This window comes from Balearica regulorum, chromosome Z, assembly GCF_011004875.1.
Source record: "Balearica regulorum gibbericeps isolate bBalReg1 chromosome Z, bBalReg1.pri, whole genome shotgun sequence".
NCBI lineage: Eukaryota > Metazoa > Chordata > Aves > Gruiformes > Gruidae > Balearica > Balearica regulorum.
Window position 1 is genome coordinate 8077719 of NC_046220.1, and position 20622 is coordinate 8098340.

The following is a 20622-nucleotide window of genomic DNA, read 5'->3' on the forward strand; positions in this document are numbered from 1 at the left end:
AGTTATAATTTTCTAGTGGAGTCAAAATTCAACCACTCCCACCTTGAACCTCAAGATTAACTTCTTCTTAGCAAGTTTAAGCTGTCAGTATTTTCAGTTGTGTGGTTTTTAACTTCAGCTTAATTTTCTGCTAAGTTCTGCCCTGGAAATTCTTGTATGCCCACTGGTGGACACGGTCTCCTGAGATGGGCTGAGTTCAAAGCCTCATACCTTCTCAAATCATGAAATAATGTGATCCCTGGGAGGGCTACCATGCAAAATGTGGCTCACCTAATACTGTGGCCCAGCAAGTGCTTTCCAAGAAAGAAGGAGACCCCGTTCAGCTAGGTACCAACACTAAGAAGAGGACATAGATCCAAAGACTGGATGCCCAGATGACACAAGACCTAGAGCTTCAGGGTCTCATTTCACAAGTTCTAAATTAAAAACTACTAGCTGGTGGTGTTCATTTTTAGTTACAAAGCAAAACCACTTCTGTTTACATGGCTCATGTTCTAAGCAGCTCAGAAACTGCCTGGTTTCTTACGCGTTACCATGGCACTTGTAGATTAGCTGAGTGTCTATGAGAGGAGGCTAGAGAAAGTGCATTTCAGCAAAGATATTTGAAGGTTTCCGAAACCTTCAGTTAGATGACTTTCCTGTAGATTATTCTGTAAACCTTGCCTATTCACCACACAGACCTTTTTTCAGGGAAAGATTACTGCATGGCTGAAAGTCCTACCATGTCCCTTTTCACAAGACTGATTGTTGTTTAGGACTTTCATTTTGAAGACGAAATTTTATTTCTTGCACTTTATCATGGTCATGGTTTGACCTCCTCTTTCTTACGCTTATTTCAATATAAATGCTTTTTATTCATTTTGCATATCACTTATCCATGAATCACAAGCAATAGACATCTAATGCACTGTAACATTTATTTCTGTTTAGAAAATTTAGATTTACAAACTATTATCAATTTATTTACAATAAAATGGGGCTGAGCATTAAGAATCAGGTTTCATACCTAGCTTGATGAATAGCTTCTACCCATTCATCTCCATCAACTTCATCATCGCAACGGAGCTCCAGTGGCTTCTGCCCGTCGTGGCCAAAAAGAACAGTAAAGTAATACTGCAAATTAAAACGAGAAAAAAAAAAATGCTCAGAAAGTCTTTTAAATAAAATATAGAAATATAAAATTTAGGTAAAAAATCTGACTTTTTAAACACAGGCCAAAGCATTGCCTGCCTAGGAAGATGTGTTTTAAGCTATTAGTCATGAAACATGGATTGAAGTTGAAACTGTATCCTTAGCATATTCCCCTGTGTATCAAGGTAATAGCTTTCATGATACTTATCGTAAATTATTGTTCTTAAGCTCCCACATACAATACAACAGAATATAATCCTAAGTAGCTTCTACAGTCGAATACAATAGTGTGACTGCAGTGAGGTTTCTGTAGGGTTTTTTTACATTGCATTTTTTCACCTAAGATTTTTCTTGGATGCCAGCACGGGATACCAAATCTGGAACTGCCACCACTTCCTCACAAGAATGCTGAAACACAGGAAGTGTCATATTCTTCGATGGCATTTCTTATGTGAAGGACATTGCTCCATAGATCACAGAATTTCAGCAAATTTCAGGAAAGCTTTCACTACTTTCAGAATGTAGTAATAATAGTATCTAGTGGGGAGGAGAGAACCCCCAGTCATCCACCTTAAAACCCATTTCACAAGGTTGGTCATTTATTTTGCATAGCTTGCATACTAACTTACAGCCAGGTAGCAAATGGAATTCTTCCACCTTAGATGAAAATAGGTGAGAACGCACCTAAACGCACACCTGTAATTTCCACAGGAGCCTTAAATGCACCCATTAGTAAGTCAGTGGTTTCACTGGCAGGGGGTCCAATTGAGGGACCTGCCCATACACAAAACCATCTGGTTATTAGATCTGATGTGATTCAGGAGCTCTTATAGCTCAACATCTCTGCATCAGATCACTCAGTTCTCTTCATTACCTAGAACTTCTCAACCCCTCTTCCACTTTCATCCCAGTTAAAAGTGAACTCATTATAACCACATGTGGCAGCAATTACTTTCTGGGGTCTAACAGCAAATTCCAAACTCACTCCAGTCAGCAAGCAAGGTATATAATTTGCGTTCTCCCAAGCCATTAGCCATTGTTTACAGCAGTAAGAAACTTGAAGTGATGTCAATAAACATTCTGCTTTCCTTGTCAAACCCACAGCTCAGCTGAAAAAGCCCCTCTGAGCCAAACACCATGCTGGAGATCAAGCAAAATATAAAACACCTTGGAATTAAAAGCCATTTCCAAGGCAGGAGGAACACAAGCATAAACAGAAACAGAAGGGATGAAATTGTACCTATGGAGAATTGGCTGCAGATATTGTCAACACTGATAATGAATTTTGTCCATATAAAAAGAGATGATTTCAAGCCATTTGTTGGCCCCTTCTGAAACATGTGGCTGCCTGCTGTGCACACACAACACACAAGTCAGCTGTGCAGCGTGCACAGAGCAGGTTCAATACACCCCAGATGCACTGGGTTCACTACGCTGGCGCTAGCACTGTCTGTGCACCTGTATTTGCTTCGAGGTTTGTGCCTGGGGACCTCACATTTACAAAACCCAGCTGCGTCTGTGCATCTGAGTAAACTCATGTGTTTGGCTTCTTTTTGGGTAATGTGAGTACGTATGATGGCACTCCATAACGAGAAAACTATTCATTTGTGCATTATATTTATTTACTAAATACTGTTATGTGTATACAAAAGACTTTTCATACAGAAGACCACAAGACTGCAGGATTAACAACAGACCAACAAAATAGAAACAAAGAAAAATAAGAAGCAGCATTCACATTTAACAGGCTATACAAAGAAAGTCCAGGCTCAGATCCATTAAGTTTCAGAAACAAAACAACTCCAGAGCACAGACGAGGATCAATAAATCATTAAAAGGACAATCTTATAAAACTGTGTTTTTTCAACAGTGTATATCACTTAAATCTGAATGCTACGAATAGAGAGAAACATTTAATCAGGTCCATAGGATTCTCCACAGCAGTGACAGATAAAAAACTTTTATAACAATACAGTGCAGTTCAAAACAACCTACAGGACAGTAAAAAGTGCAGCAAGATTACATACAAATATGCTCTGTTTATGGACTGGAATAGTCTATTTTAAAAACTGTATTTAAAGATAGACCACACTGTTCAGAGATGCATTTTATGTAACAAGTTATTTGTGTTTCATAAAGCTGCTACATATAAAATTAGAATAAACACACAAGTGCAGACAAGCACTGGATTTAATCCCACTGTGTAGGGATTCAAGTTAAAGGGAGGGACAATATTACAGTCCTCCCTACTTTTTCTTTTAAAGTGAGATAACGCAGACCTCTTTTGAGCAAGACTTGCAGTGATCTCATGTCACAGAATTTAGATTTAGAGGTGTGCAGTTATTATGGTGATAGGCACACTCTAAACACCTTAGTTAGACCAAGAAAATGCACAACTTCAAACAAAGTTAGAGGGCTACTACAATAGAACTGGACCCAGTGGAAACAAAGCTAAATTATAAAAGGCATTAATTTTCAGAAGCTACTTTAAAAATCAACTACATCCTCCATCCCCCTCAAACATGCATATTGCACTCAAGCATCATTATCACATCATTTATGCAGAAGTACTCAACTCTAGAGAAAGCAAAGTGCAAGCAAAATGTCATAACATGCCTCTAAAAAGAATGTCTTAAGTCATCCTTGACTTCTCTTTTTAAAATAAATGTTGCTCATTTACAAAACTAATTTACTACAAGAAAATAAGATGGTATCTGTGATGCATTATTAGGTTTTCAAATTGATGAAGTATGTGAGTGGGCCTATATATATAGATGTATATGTATATATAGACATACATCATTTTAGTACTGCCATTCAATCTTCTAAATGACACAGCTTCCACATCACTGCAGTACAGTACAGGTAAAAAACACCTTTCTGCACTATTAGTTTTTTGAAGTGATGGCAGTGAATATTTAAGAACTATAGGACACATTTACATCAACTACCCTCATCATCATTCATCGTGCCTGTTGGACTAGCAGGCAGGCACTCATGTTTCAAGTTAAGCCTGTGGTTTCGTTGGATATTTTTTTATTATTATTTATTCAAAAATTCTCAGACTCACAGAAGATAAAATGAACATTCTGTATTTTGATATAAAACAAATTCAGTAATTTTATTTTAAGGTGTCCTTTCAGTATTCATTACACACTAGCGAAATTATAAGTCTTCATTTTAATATAAACATCTTTGACAGAGTTCTCCAAACTAAAGTCTGAAAAAAAAGGACACAAAGTTATGTATACCTTGCACAGGTATGAAGGCACTATCTTGACTGACAGTCAAGGAAAGAACAACAGGATCAAGATGCATCAGGAATAATGTTGTGTATCACTTCTCTGACTTGTATCTAGTGCTAATCAGTTTCTCCTGTCAGTGAAAAGGAAAAACTGGAATGACATGATGGACATCGCTGCTTCACACACAAGACTGGAACAAGATTAAGCACCTGAGTGAATGAAGTCCTGTACCAGAGTACACTGGTTATTATGCTGGGCTTCTCATCGACAGCAGTTCACACCATAATTTTGTCTTTAGAAAACATTCCAGATAATGGCTGGATTCAAGATACAACAGCAAAAGCTCTGAAGTTGCCATACTTTCCAATGGGAAAAACAAGCATTGTTCTGGTAATAAACCAAACCTCAAATTATATATGACCTATAAAAGAAACACCTCTTTTATGACATAGTGAAGTAGAGTTTCCATCAATACAGGCACCCCTAAGACTAAACTTCCTGACAGCACAATGCTGATTATAGTGTGGTAATAACTACGTGTTTATGAACTGCTTTTCCCTAAACTTTTCTTGCTAAACATAAAACAAATTTAATTATCTTCATAATATACTACAAAAATACCATTTTTAAAGCTTAATTGTGGCGTGACCTCATTAGATGCTATTTCCTGATCTTTCAGCAACTTATTGCACAGTCTTGGTTCAATCATTCAAGCCAGGACTTCAAAAGCAATTTAAAAAGAAAATTCTAGCCATCAATATTGATAAGAATGAAGACTATAAATGCAAAACAACTGTGAAAACTTAGTCTGTGTACCAAGATTGCTATAAAAAATTAAGAGCCTTAACAAAAGTCTGTCTTCAATGCAAGGAATGAGGAAGCTTAGTCTGTACCTTTGTATCTTTATGGCTTGTATTCACTACCTGTTGTTTATAAGGGTATGCTAAAAAAACCCTTGAGGCAAAAAAAAGGTGGGAGGTAATTAATTAAAATTAATATGACAAGCTAAAAATATTTCTTATTCTTGACTTCAAAAGACATGTTCATTTCAGAATCTGGCAACCTGTATGCAATCTCAAGAACCAGTAAATTACTGGGCAGAAGAGGATAATCACTGCAGCAACTGAAGACTCCTCAATAATCCTTGAAGGAAAAGCAGCGAACTGCAGTCTAAATCAAAACAGCTTGTACTATTCAAGGACATGTTAACTCGTGAAGTTCTCAGATGTGTTCTCCTGACAGTATTTTGCCCAGCTTCTCAAAGACAAAACATGTGTCTTGTATTTCTTACATCCTGCGGGAAGGGAAGGAAAAGAAGGTAATATATTTGGGATAAGGCATCATCCCTAAAAGGGAACAAGTGCAAAAGAATGAGCATATGGAGGTGAGGAAGATGTTTGGGGGAGAAGACAACAATCCCTCCCCATCACTGGATCATCAGCATGTTAGTGGGAAGGAGGGTATTGTGCCTTGAGTCAAGGGAAGGCAAACGCTGGGGTTGGGTTGTGCCACATTTTGAGACTTGCTGTGCCACTAGGACTGGCAGGAAATTCATAGTCTATTGCTGTTAAATTAGCATGAAAATGGAATAGTGACAGGAGGATGAAAACTGTGACAATTTTTTAAAAAGTCCCCAGGGAAATCTATGAAACAAATATACTTCATGTTAGTATCGCACCAATTAGTAGAAACTATAATGAGAACAGGATTAGAGGACATCAGAATTAATATGATGTACTTGGGAAGAGTCAGTATGGCTTTTGTAAAAGGATGTCATCTCCTTTAAACCCAGTGGAGTTCTTTGAAGGGGTCAACAAGCATTTGGATTACGATGATATGGTTTTCAAAATGCTTTTGACAGATTTTTAGGGAAATGTTTAAGCATCTAGGACTTACAAGAAAAACATCCCTCCATGGATAAAAGGAAAAAAAAAATAATTTGATCAAAAGCTAGGAAGCAGAGCTGGAATATTGGACCATCTGTCAGTTCTTACAATGGAACAAAGTCATCAAAGGACTTCCTTGGGAAATTGCATTGAGGACTGAGACAGGCATTACAAAGGATGACAAAGTTTGTTAATTATTCAAGATAGTAATGATGAGAACCTATTATGAAGAACTGCATTCTCAACACGCCTGAGTTACTGGACAGTTAAATGGCAGACGAAATTCATTGCATGTAAATGTGAAGTGACATACGTGAGGAAAAACACTGCAAGCTTAACATGTGAAGAGATGGGCTCTGTGCTTGGTACCACCACTCAGGAGTAAGATCCTGGTGTAAGTTCCATGAAAACACCAGCCCAATGCTCAGCAGCTGCCCAAAAAGCAAACTAGAGTACTAGGGATGATTGGGAAAGAAACAGAACAAAGTAGATGCGACTGTTACGCTACAAAACATCTTGAATATTGTGAGTAGCTTTGGACCTCCCATCACAGAAAGGGTAACATAAAATGGTAAAAGTTCAGAAAAAGATAAAAGTGGCATAGAAAGGCTTGCATATGTCCAAATCAGATACCTGTATCAGTAAAAACTTACACTGAGACTCTTCAGTACAACAAAAGGAACAACTCTGGGGATACCACATGGGTCTACAAAATCACAAAAGATGTGAAATGGGTGCATAGGGATCCACTGCTCTATTTCACTTCCAGTAAAAAAAAATCTATTAAATGAACATCATAGAGACCAGCTTCAAATCAAATACAAGAAAGTGATTTTTCATGCAACTGGTAGTAAACTGATGTTCCTCCTTGACAAAGGAAGCGGTAAATGCAGTGTCACTGGGTTGCAGGGAGAGTTCACTGTACAGAAATTGTAGGCTATGGAACACACAGAATTCACATATTCAGAATTCAAACAATCCTGAAGCTGAAAATAACTGGAAGCTTAAGGTCACCTCAGAGGAGAGGGAAAGGAAAAGTCAAGTAAGTACCTAAGTTGATGCCTTCCCTGGCATGTCCTCATGGCCACAACATCAGACAGGATATTAGACTAGTTGGACCTTTAGTCCACTCAAATAGTTTCTCATAGTCTTCTGGGAGCTAATTAAAACTTGATGCTATGTGAGTCTTTTAAACCCTTCGAATTGCTTCACACTTTATTATAAACAAGATACACTGGCATTTTCATGAAGTGCTCATTCTTACTAATTGTCTGGTTTTTGGTTTTGATTCTTTAAAAAAATAAAGAGGTAATTTGTAAAACTAGAAAAGAGCCACTGCAGTATTTCAGCTTCTGTGTTTCTTTGTTGTGGCACCCAGGGATTAAGCGTTTTTTAATCATCTTAATGTTACTTCATCACCCCCAGTAGGTAGAAACCTGGTATTGAACAGGACTACAGAGAAAAAGCTTCTAGATGTAAATGAGAACAAGGCTTTTATCTGCCAAGCCACTGGCTCAAGAACACGTTAGAAAGCATTGTTTTGGATCTCCATCTCCCATACTGACGAGATTCAAAGATGGGTTGTAGTATCTGTTCTGGGTTTGGTTTAACACTGGACACATATATACCATATATACATATGCACATACACCCCCTATATTGTATGGTAAATGAGATGGCTTGATGTCTTCTCTCTTTAACCACTATTGGATTGATCAAGTTACAACCTGCTGCATAAAATCTATTCTGGCATCTGACAGTGAATCACCTTCCTGAACCATTCTGCAAATATTGTCTGGGCCAAGAGCAACAGCATTCTGAGGTCATTATATTTAAATAGGCAATCAGCAGTTTTGGAATTAGGGACATTATACATACATGTACCCTGTTTTATAAACTCTTACTATATTGATTAAAAAAAAACATACCCATCATGCATGTAAAACAGAAATCAAGGAATACGCAAAGGTCACTGCAGACCTTAATTCTCCTGCAATTCAGCTGACTTCCATCAAAATTATGCCAAATTACAATAGTTATAGCATTTGTTCTCATGGCTGAGAGAATCAGGATAATACAGTCACATCTGCTATATTTTCAGTGCAGACCATTTGTACTTCAGCAGTACTTTATCAACAGGGAAAAAATTCTGCCACACAAAAGGAAATTTCACAAAGTAAAGCCTACAGGAACTGATACAACACAGTAAGCACAGCTAAATTATTCACTAATAATAAACTGAACATGGGTAGCATCGTCTCAAAATGCATTTGACACCGTCCAGTGGGAATTTCCTGCCAGAAACCACAGGCTGCTTGCCTAGAAGGCTGTGAATTACCTAGCTGCAGGACATTTTCTCTCTTCTCGCAACATTAATTACTGCTGCTGTCTCCAGTGCCCTGCACTGAACAGAAATAAGGTCTATAATGAAAGTACAGGACTGGAATTCAGGACAGTCAGGTTAAGTGTCATTTTGTTGGGAACTCCGTGTATGAGACAGGTCTCCTGAAGGCTTTTTGGCAACCAACCTGGGACTTGGACTGTATCACCATGCTTGAATCAGGTACAGCAATCCACAAAGCCCCTGATTTAACTTTTAGGGACCTGAAAGGCTGCATCCCAACACCAGTATATTCACTAGTAAACACTCACAGTGTTCCTAGAACTGCTGCCTTCCTGCATATCCTTAGCTTCTCCTCCCATGTGTAAAGTCTTCTGGGACTGACACTGATACATCTCTACATCTAACTTCCTTAGGTGACTGGTGCAGTACCTGTGTCCTGAAGGTCCTTTCTATAGACTAAATTTCTATAAAGTAAGTATTTTCTATAAACCACAGCCAAATCAAACCTGCCTAAACCAAGAGACAGGCAGAATTTCTCCTGATACCTAATGGTGTAGCTATCTTTCTGCTCATTGTATGCCCTCAATTCCATTCCTAGGATTCTCATCTTCCCAAGCACTGGGAAAAAGGCATGGCACTCAGGTCTGCAGATCTCACATCAGTAGTAAAACCTCTAAATGTTAGGTACTGTGATACCACGCGTTGCCTCAGATCCTTTCCCATCTTCAGTTTCTTTATAATATATTCCTTATGCTTCAGAGGTAAAATCACTTACTTTGAAAGAGTTAGTTTTAATCATAGTTTGAGACATTTTCAGGACACTGTGTCATGAGCTGCCTTTCCACTGGGGCCAAAGAGGAGGGAATTAGCATTCTTCCCCGGAGTTACCCTGATCCCTCCTCAAGATTACAGCCCTACCACATAACTAAGCACAGTACAGCTGTACTAGTAGAAAACTCTGCTGTTCAAAGTGACAAAGAAAGGGCAGATAGGAGAAATGAATAGCAAGAGGGAATACTGTAATCAGTGGCAGTTTTATATATTTTTCAGGAATTAGACTTTTGTTGGTTGGTTTTTGGGGTTTTTTTTTTACTCTGATTCCTTCACTGTTCTTAGTAACCTTTCTCCATGTACTGACAGCCTTTCCCTCATTGTCCAACCACCAGCTGGAGCATCTGTCATCCAACTTTCTTGTCTGATATCTGATAATGATGCAGAGCTCCTCCACATGAATTCAGCTATAAACAATCTCAGTATTTGTTGTGGCCCGCAAAAGATATCCCTGTATTTTAATTAAAAGATCAGTCTTTAAAGACCAGAAGAAACATCTATAATGTGCTAGTCTGACGACTGATGTAATAGAGGCCTGAAAAACCTCACTAAACAGCTCCTGCATCAAACGTACAGGAGCCACAGAACCTCCTTAACCAATTCTAATATAAAAAGTAATGAAAAACCCACCTAAGCCCACGTTCAATTGTTCTAGGTATTAAATTACCCTCACTACTAAAAATGTGCAGCTTCATTTTAAATAATGAGTAAACAGGTAAATAATGAAATGATATAATGCACTTCAGTCTTGAAGATTGTGTCCATGCAGGGTGTACTGCAAGAATGGAGCCTGGGTTTCTCAGTAAACACCACCGCATATGTTAAAAAAAAAAAAAAAAAAGGTGTAACCACCCCAAATCATGCACATAAACACTTTATAGGGCAAGTAATTTTGAAGTATTAATTTCTAGGAAGTGGATTAATTGACTAGCTTCTTAATTATATTCTGAATATATGTAAACATAGGATTTGTCATTTTTAAAGCTCTTTACAGACAGTCTTCTGACTCCTCTACAAGGTAAGAATTATGGTGCCCATTTTAGATGCAAGGGTATGTGCAAAGATGTCCAAATATAGATCTGTAAATGAGTTCAACTCAAGATTGCTATAAAGAGAGCTCCTCTCCCTGAAGTGAGCCAACATACGATAGGGAAGCAAGAATAAGAAGTCAGCACATCCTAGACCTTGTTACATCTCTGTTATATATAATCATTTCTATCTATAAACAGTTTCAGAAAAAAACAAACACTCAAAATTTCAAGCAACTGCAGTATTCTGTGAGATGAGGGATAAGGCTGGTATAGTCCAGCCGCCAGGACCAGAGATTGCCAGGGCTCTGGTGGAAAATAAGAGACCACTGCAAAGGACCACATAGAATGGTTTCAAAACTGCCAATCAAACCTGAATGATTTTATGACATGGAAAAATGTCTTTTTGGTGCCACCATGCTCACTGACAGCCCTACTCTGTGATTAACTATCCCTAGGGGTTGGAGCCTGGATATAAGCTAGTAATAAACTTGGGAAGAAAAGTGACAGAATCTAACTTTTAAGCAAGAGAAGGTTATTTCAAAACCAGAAACATGTTCTCCTCCCTAGACCTCCACCTTCTCTTTACTCATACTCCACCAAAAGGATCGCTGGCTGGCCTACTCACCTGAACGAAACTCAGGAGGCCAGGAGGCATCCAAGAAGTCCATGAACTCGACAGAGCTGAAAACAGTGCTTCTCTAACCATAACTCACATAGAAACAAGTTCTTCATTAAACTTGCATTTCCCAATCTCGTCCCCAAAGACTGTAAGCAGAAAAGTAGTGCTTGCCCATTTGGAGGGAACTATAACTAACCCTATTAGTGCATCTGGCCATTCAAGAGCACAAGGCAATGGTTTGGACTGCTCTCGCTCAAAATCACCTGAGTATATGGGGCATGCTCAGGTACACAGAGAAAGAAAATGTTTACCTTGTCTCAGGACATCAAAGATCCCATGGTCAAGTCCTGTCATACCTCATCCACTAAGAAACATTTCGATCAAATTTCTGTGACATCTCTGTACGTATTCTTGTAACTGCTATCCTTTAAGTTCTCCAAGTTTTCATCAATGACTAAAAACCACAAAAATCTAATGCAACTCACCTTGTCCAAGCAACAATTAAGAAGATTCAGTCTGTAAGACAATCCTTCCCTAATGCTCCATAGTATTATTTCAACTTCTGACTAACCATTGTCAACCTCTTGTTTTGTACAAGAATTCACTGAAATTTCCTTAACTGATGAAGCTGTTTAGCCATGCTGTACCAGTAAACCAAAAATAACCCAATCAACTAACTCACCTTGCATATATAAATGAAAACCTCACACTGACAAGAGTGTCACATCCACTAACATTTTATATGAAGGGTGAGAACTGAATTGTACTATAGAAGTGATAAGCTGAAAATTGCTTTTCAAAATTTGGCTGGAGATTGCTGAAATGTGTTCATGGCTTGTGTAAAATAGTATTATTTTTCAGGCTATAAAACCAATAGCATTACAGATGGAATCCACATCTTAATATATTAACTATCAAAGATCTACTTAAAGCAGACATTAAGTTCTCAGTAGTTTATCCAACTACAGTACATGTTTTCTTTTCAGTTTTTTCTCAAATCTCCAAATCATGTTAGCTGTGGTATGTTCAATAGATTGTTAGTAACAAAGACTTTGGAGCTTACACAATGTGAAATACTTGAAAAGCTGAGAAATTATACCTGATTTTTTGTCCAAATGAGTGTCATGCATATAGCAAAGGAAATGTTGACGTTTCTTTTTTAAGTAACTCAGCAAGTACTCATATTCCCTTACAATAGGATAGAAACATTTCACATCTTTCAGAGAATGCCTGGATTTTGATTCCCCTGAAAATTGGTTGTGAATGCTCTGGTTTTAATCACATTTGTCATTCCACTGCTATTAATCAAATAGCAAGGTTTGTACAAAGAGAGAAATAGGAAGTTACTTAGGCTAGTAACCACAATCTATTTCTTACTTTTTAAACTGTACTGGTGGGCATCTCCTCCCTTCAGAGATGACATGAACAAAGCTGTAAGTGTCAACCAAAACTATCTTTTGTGTGCTAATTTTTAGCTTGTGTAGAAATAAAATGGGCTTAAAGCAAATATGCCAAAAGGAGTTACAGAGCTACTTTCAAAATTTGATTTACTGATAACACACTTTCATCAACTCTTTTTTCTCCTGGAGCTGTGACAATTCTGAGTATCAAGATGCTTTTTTTGCACAGTGTGTTTACCAAACGATTTACAATAGAAAAGTTGAAGAACCTTTTTATTCATGCTAGGCATGAGTTTCCTTTCCATTTGATGAGAGTATTCCGGCACTGTGTTGGTTAATACTGACCTTTGGAAGCACTTTTCTGGTAATTGAGACATTTCCAGATGTTCCACAACTCCTGGATCACATCAACATTTGAGCAGTGTCACCACTAGCTCTTCTGAGATCATGCTCTCTTTTGTTACTCAGGCTAAGGGGCATGCAGCATGGTTTCATTCTCTAAAAAAAGCAGTTTGTTATGGCATATCGTATTACATACATTTAAATTAATACCATTTTCTCTTACAGACCTTCTGAAATACTTTCTGCGGGAAGTCAGCAACTACCAGTGCAGACTCGTAACAAAGCTGCCACAGGCAAAGCAGAACTCTCTTTCAGAGTCATAGGTGCTGCTCAGCTCTGTGACCATGGCCACGCCACATCAATCCAGCCAATTTTGCTATCAGGCTGTCCTGCACACACTCTGGGCAGCAATAAAGGCTAATCCTCCTGACCACAGACATAAGATTTGAGAATACATACACGGGATCACTGGTCAAACATCATGTCCCTGCAAGGAGCAGGTGACAATGAGAACTGAGAGGAATTCTAAGCCGGCATCATCATTTTGGAGGAGATAGAGTCACAAAATGGCTGAGGAAGAGGGGGCAGAAAAGTACAGGCATCATTTTTACCCTCCCAGAAACAGTAAATTGTATGCAGAACAATGGGATTTTCTGTTCATTTTCCACAAAGATGGAAAATGTTCCTCCTTCTTATGCAACCTCAAATTTTGCTTCCTACCTCAAGTCGCATCCCCATTCGCAATAGATTTCTCAAGCTAACTTGAATAAATAAAATGATTTTGAGTTCCTGAGGGAGATCATCTTTGAACAGGAAAACCTTCCCATGACGGTAGCGGTGTTGCTATTCCACAATAAATCCTATGAAGCCTTGGCTGGAGAAGTGCAAAACAGCATCCTGATCTTTCCTTTGCAGCAGGCTAAAGGCCAAATGTTATTGATTTCTTGCCAGTTTGACAGAAATGTGCAGTTCATTAGGTCTTGAACTTGCCATACAATGAAAGAAACTTTTAAGTAAAGCTCTACTTTCTACTACGCTTGTTTCACAATGCTTTTCATAGCAAATTGCTGAAAAATCTGGGATGGCAAATAAAGCAGAGCAAATTGTCTTCAGCTTGAATAGAAACAGAATAATTTCAAAGGATGTTATTGCACTTTTAGTGCTGCCAATATCAAGTTTTAGAAGTTACGTTCTCTGCTATTCTACTGGAGCTTCTCAAAATTATATTCATGATTCATATTTTTTATGTAATGTAATAGTAAAGTCTCAATGATCAAAGAAGTATTCACATGGCAAATGCCAAAATTCAATTTGCTTTACATTTCTTTTTCCCATTTTCACATAAATGTCTCTTTTTAACTGAAATTCTTTTTCCTCTCAAAGTACAAATTGCCTCTTTTCTTAATTTAACCAAAATTGATCCTTTTTTTAAAAAATGCACACAGAAAAACATCACCACATCTTCAAGCCATCCGTTTCAAACAAAACAGCTGAGAAGCACTTTATCACCAATAGCTGCATCTAAATACAAACAGTTTCTGTTTTTTTGTTTTTAACTCACTGGAATGTATTGTGGGAAGACTATGCCAGACATTCAATTTCTCTTCTCACAATTCTCTCATGTTTGGAGCTTTGTAGCCCACATGAATATTATCCTTTTCAAAGCCACAGAAACACATACAGCAGTGTGTAAGGACTAAAAAGCTATCCAGTTTTTCCACTGGTAACAAGAAAAGAGGCATCCCCTGTACTAAGGAAACTGTAAAAGAACGTAATTTTCTGCACTAACAGGCATACACAGCGTAATCTCAAAATGCAGTAGGAAATCAGCTACAGCTTTCAGGTTCATTAAAAGCCTCACCCACTTTCTTACTGAAAATTTAACATATTTTTTCTGCAGCAATGGACAAAATATTCCCTAAGTCATCTTTTCTTGAAGAATATTTCTAATAAGAGGAAAAATACTGCTTATATCTTCTACTTTGATTTACACCACAGTTGGGCAGGGGAGGGGTGGAGGGTAGTAAACCATCTTTCTACCCTACAGGAAATTCTAATGTTTTATCATATCAAGAATTACTTAGAAACACAAAACAAAACCTTTTAGCACTTTGTGCCAAATCAACCAATTGTCATGGACCATCCAAAACCCACTATGTTTGAAGCCTCTTCCACATCAACCTGTACATGCCTAAAGGGAACTGCCCCATACTGGTGTACTCATACAAGCTACATTTCCACAACGGGTCTATGGTCATATATCTTCCAGGACACAAGGCTCTCAGCTGCAGTGGATGCAGCGATGAGCCAAGATAAACAAGAAAAGGTGAGAGGCAGCATTCCTGGCTTCTTTGAACCACGATAGCACTATAGACAGTGCTATGTTAAACAGTGAAGTTTAATGCAACGTGCTTCAAAGCCAAACATTTCACCATGGATCAGCTGATAATTTGATTTATCCAAACCAAGTGGCCAAAAACTATGCACTTAATCATATGGGGAAAAATTGCAGTGAATTGACTGAGAGTTTTTTGGGTCTTTTGAATCTACTTTTTCCACGCAAAATAATTCTAACAAAAAAGTTGAAGACCAATATCAAAAGAAACCCTCCTCGGATTCCTATCCTGCTTGCTTTCATTCTTACACTTCTATTTCTGACACATCCTCTCTAACTTTTTTAATTTAAAAAATTAAGAACTTTCTTTGTTCTATTAGTTACATAAAAATGGGATACTACTTCTACTGCGGAAGTTGTAGCAATTATGGAGATTGCCATCCTACTGCCTGACATAGTGTCAGAACGATAACGTCATTCAGGTTTCTTAAAGAGAAGAAACGAACCCACAAAACAATCCCTGTCAAGCCCTTATAATTATAATTGCCAAAGATAAAACAATGCAAAAGTAGCTACAGTGCTTTTGATAACTGAAGCTAGACATTTCAAAGTTCACCTTTTGAACACAATTGGGGAAATACTTGTTTTTATAGAGATGTTTACAGTGCCTTCTTGTACATACTGACTTGTAGCACTAAAGATGTATTATATTTCTGTATTCCCATGTAAAATAAGATGCAGCATACAAACCATGTGACTACACTTGCCTGCTGCAGAAACATGAATGATGTAGCCAGATGCAGAATGAGGGGGGAAATGAGAAGAGTGAGAATACTGTTCAACAAAATTCTAGTTTCAAAGTGACATGGCCATCACTACAGTCATATACAGACAAATTTCCATCAAGAATTTTGTGAGAAAGTTCTGCAGGATCCAGCCATAGAGAACTAACCCGGAACAATACTACCCAGAGCAAAGGTATCGCTCTGATTTTGGGAATTAGTCTTGTACACTTGTTTGAGGGAATGCAACCTTTAATCATGCCTTAATTCCTTACTGCTTAAATACAGAACCAACAATCCTCACCAGGATACAGAACTAGAGGGTTAGTTTACTAACAGCGTACTGCAGTCCACAACCCTCAGTTGTGGATGGAGCAGGAGGGATGCACCAAGAGGTTTGAGCACAGAACAAGTGACACAAGTCCTGTGTGAGCCTGGGAACAAGATGCTGTAAGCACTCTAGTGTAAACTGTAACATGTGAACACTTATTTCACATTATCCACTTCAAATATATTAAAAGTGTAATCAATAAGCACACAACCTAGTTTAAATTCAGTCAACAAGACCTAAGGGATCATTTTTATTCTGTTCTCACTCTTGTTTCTTTACAACAAAACATTGTTGGCTCTGTGAAGACAAGCTACAGTTGTCTCTCAAAAACTGCTGGGTAAAACCATGGTATATAACAATGGTATAAAATAATTCCTATATAAATGGAATACAGCATGTGGGCATGGCAGGTAGTCACACATTATAGTTACAGGTTTTGCCATTCTGGGTGAAATTAGCTGCCTATCTATTATCCTGTCTGTGACCACAGCCACTTGTCAGTTCTTAAACTATTCAGAGAAAGACGGAAGTACAACCTGTTCCTGAAAAAAGGCAATACAATTTCCAAAACACTACTCTTGGTGGCTGCCATTAGCAGCTGTTGTCAGTGGCTACTCTGTGATTGAGATGCAAGTGTTTATTTTCTTCTAATAATGTTAAAAGAAAGGCATGTGTTCTTACAAAACACTGTATGTAAATACTTTACTTGCACTACCAGTGCTGCAAGGAGATGATTCTTTTCTTAAAAGGTATGTATGTAATTTTTTTCTTGCAGCACAACTAACCATGTTTACTTCTCAATCATTAAAAAGGCAATGTTTTTTCTATTGCAGCAGCAGCTTCAATTGTTGAACAAATCTTAACATTAAAAGCAGTATCACAGCTCACTAAATTTTAAAGGTTTGCTTTTTAGATATTTCAAGTTACCACTGAGACCTATCTCTTGTAAATATTTATATCAGATCATTTTTTAAACTTTCACAACATAGGTACCAATCTATACCAATCTATTAGCTCCAGCTAAATCACTGCCATTTAGATTGGAAATACTGAAGAGCAATTTATTCCTGTTCTTCTAAAGTACACAGTAAAGTAATCACAATGTCATTAAGCTAAAGTAGCTATGAAGCAGAGTTCTAACAAAACAAGCTGAAGGCAAAGTCTGCAATATAACAAGGTGACAGATGTTCCAGTATAATTTGGGGCTTGCATACAAGAAAGAAAACACCATGTCTGACTAAGAAGGTCAGTAATCGAAATACAGCTATTTACATAGCTAGACAGAGAGTTCAGATGAAGACTTTCAAAATGCCTCTGTAAAACACTGATCATACAGCACTATTCATTCTACTAGAATAATTAAGAATAACAGGTGTTTGACTCATAACAATCTGTCCTCTTATTTATCTACTTAAATTATGACTGCTGGGCTGAAATCTTATCATCACTGAAATAAATGGCAAAACTTCAACTAAATGCAGATGAACTTGGAGGCGTTAGACCTGACCCTGATTTCATTTACACTGAGGTTAAACTGATGCAGTTTCAGTTAACATCACCCATTATTTCTTCTTAGCCTTCTAACTTCCTGCATTAACTCCTGAACAGGTCTACAGACACTGAAATCCAAAGTATGCTAAAGGTCATAGCACACAAATAGTTGTTCTCTTTGCTCAACCCCTTCAGTCTACCACCTCCACTATATGCTGCTCTCATCTCAAAGGTTTTACAATGACCTGCATGGAGATTTGAGGAGCAGGTTCAGAGCTAACGGTTCACATTGCACGCTCAATCGCAAAAACTAAAAAGAAACTGCCAAAACTTGACATTCATTATTTATTCAATGTACAGAAGAGAAAACCCATTATTCAAAGGTACTTAAGATTTTATTTATTATCTCTGCAAAAAAGAAACCACAAAACATAAAACAAGTGCAAACACAGATCAACAGACATGTTTTATAATTATGACGCAATATACATGTACCCTAAAGAAATTTTGTATCTTACACCTGCTATAATCATTTTTTCCATCCTTGAATGTTAGAGAAAATAAATACTATATGCTACATATTAGGCTGACTCATAAAACAAGATTTTTATAGACACAAAAGTATCAGAATTTTTTTATTTTTCTATAATGGAGGAACTTCCTAAGAGTCAACCAAATGCCAGTCAATTTAGCTATTAAATGGCCATACTGGCACAAAGCAAGCATTCATCTAGGTCATTTATATCAGATAGCCTCCAGCACTGGCTTATAGCTGATACACAAACCAGAGTATCTGAAGAGGATGCGCATCAGACATTTCACGGCCAACTGGCACCTACAACTGGGTTCACCATGACATCAATTTGTATAGCAATCAACAGAGGTGATCTCAGCAGCTTCTACAACTTCATCTTCTTCTGCCACTTAGGGGCCATATTAGTCAGCACTTCCCAGACCAACAGAGCCTTGCTAGTTGCACAACACAGCCTCCACGGAAGGACTAGTTATGAACAACTTGTGGTGCAAGAAGCTCCTAGCATCTTGCTTGGCCACTCCTAACCCATTACAACCCCCCACACAAGTCAGTATTGCTAAAGCACGGGAGGGATACCAAATGCACTAGCTGAACAGGTACTGGGCATAATTAAGACAGAGTAGTTTAAAACACTTCTGCACCCCTTCATGCCACGGCAGAAAGCAATGCCGTTCCACTCTGGTCTGCAGAACAGCAGAGCTTGGAAAACCCAACAACTGCTTATGGAGCACAGGCAGATGTTCTAACACTGGTGTGGCAAAACCTTTTCCTTCGTTAACACAGCCCTGACCCCAAAGGCATTGTGGAAAAGAGCTCATTTCAGGTTACCAGAGCATAAAATTCTTACAGCAGCTAATTTAAACAACAGCAGCAAAAGGACGAGGCTACTTAACTGTCTTATACTTTCAGCTAGCATAGGTCCAAATTACCCAGGTTCCTCTCTATTCCCCCCAAAAAAAGCACTTTACTGCTCATGTGTTTACATACACATGAATGATGACCTGAGGCTTTGGGCTCATGTTACTAAAACTATGTTATATCATTTGTCAGACTAGTAATGATTACTTTTAAGACTTAGCACTGAAGCTAATGAACTATTTTTGACACAGGATCACCACCACTTCAGTGTTTATTTGCACACATGGGACTGTTAGAACTGCAATCACACACAAAAGATTTTTCCAGTCAATTATGTGAATCAGAGGCATTGCATAAAATTGAAATGTCAATTTTACAAACAATTCTTTTCCCACACCATGACTTAAACATACAAAACAGGTTCATAGCAAAAGGTGACATTAATTGTTAAAGTAAATACATTTTTCTGTGTGTGCATAAGATGCATTTAACCTTTCTTTTACTTAAAAACACACAGAAAACTACATGCTAGCAGCTTTTCCATTTAGCAGTGAGATTTTCATTTTGTGGTTCAAGAAATTTTCAGTGGACTTCTGCCAAATTTTGTTTTATACTTTAAAAAATAGAAAATGCTCAGAATAGCCATCTCTAACAAAAGTAAATAAGCATATATCAGCACTGAATGAATGCCCAGTTAGTCATGCAAAATACAGTAATTTTATGACTAGACCGCTACCTGAACTAGAATTACTTTAAGACCAGTTTGATATGCTGAATGTCAGTCATAAATGTGACTGAAATGTAGATGTTTCCTAAGTTATGTTAGTGATAGCTAAATCTATAGTAAAAATAATAACTACATTCTAACTGCACTGCAACATATTTTCTTAACCTCTAAATCACCTTTCCTCTACAAAAAAAAATAAAACAAACATAGCATCTTATGTCCAAAGCAAAGTTTTCTTGCCAAATTATTCAAGGTAGCATAGAACATGACTGTCTCTGAATATCTAGAAGAAAGCTTTACAGTATCAACCAATCAAGTGTTAAAAGTGCAGCTGAAATTCAATGTAAATAAATAGGAAAATAAATACATAGTGAAAGACAATCTGTACTTTACAAGCATGATAATAAGCCCTGAGCTGCCTATGCACTGATCAGGCCTTGGGGCTGTACGAGAAAGCCTCAGGTTTGTGACTTGGTACTGACAAGAGAGACATTCTGAGCACAGCATGGGAGCAAAACAGAAAATGGCTCTACACCATAATGTATATAAGTGGCCAAATTGCATTTTCAGTGCTAGGTACATCCTGGCTTGATGCCACCAAGCTGAGTGGTGTGGTTGATTCGCTGGGGGGAAGCGATGCCATCCAGAGGGTCCCTGACATGCTGGAGGAGCAGGACCATGTGAGCCTCATGCAGTTCAACAAGGCCAAGTGCAAGGACCTGCACATGGGTCTG

General features: G+C 37.9%; 1 protein-coding gene across 4 annotated transcripts in view; it reads right to left on the bottom strand.

Moving 5' to 3' along the window:
• Positions 1-20622, bottom strand: part of RASGRF2 (Ras protein specific guanine nucleotide releasing factor 2) — a 133662-nt gene that overhangs the window by 93063 nt on the left and 19977 nt on the right. For all 4 annotated transcript variants that reach the window (XM_075740233.1, XM_075740230.1, XM_075740232.1 and 1 more), the window contains exon 2: positions 1007-1113. Coding sequence is in view for 3 of the 4 variants with exons in the window: in XM_075740230.1 (XP_075596345.1) it covers positions 1007-1113 (107 nt within the window). In the remaining variant the exon portion in view is untranslated. The remainder of the gene's footprint in view (positions 1-1006; positions 1114-20622) is intronic.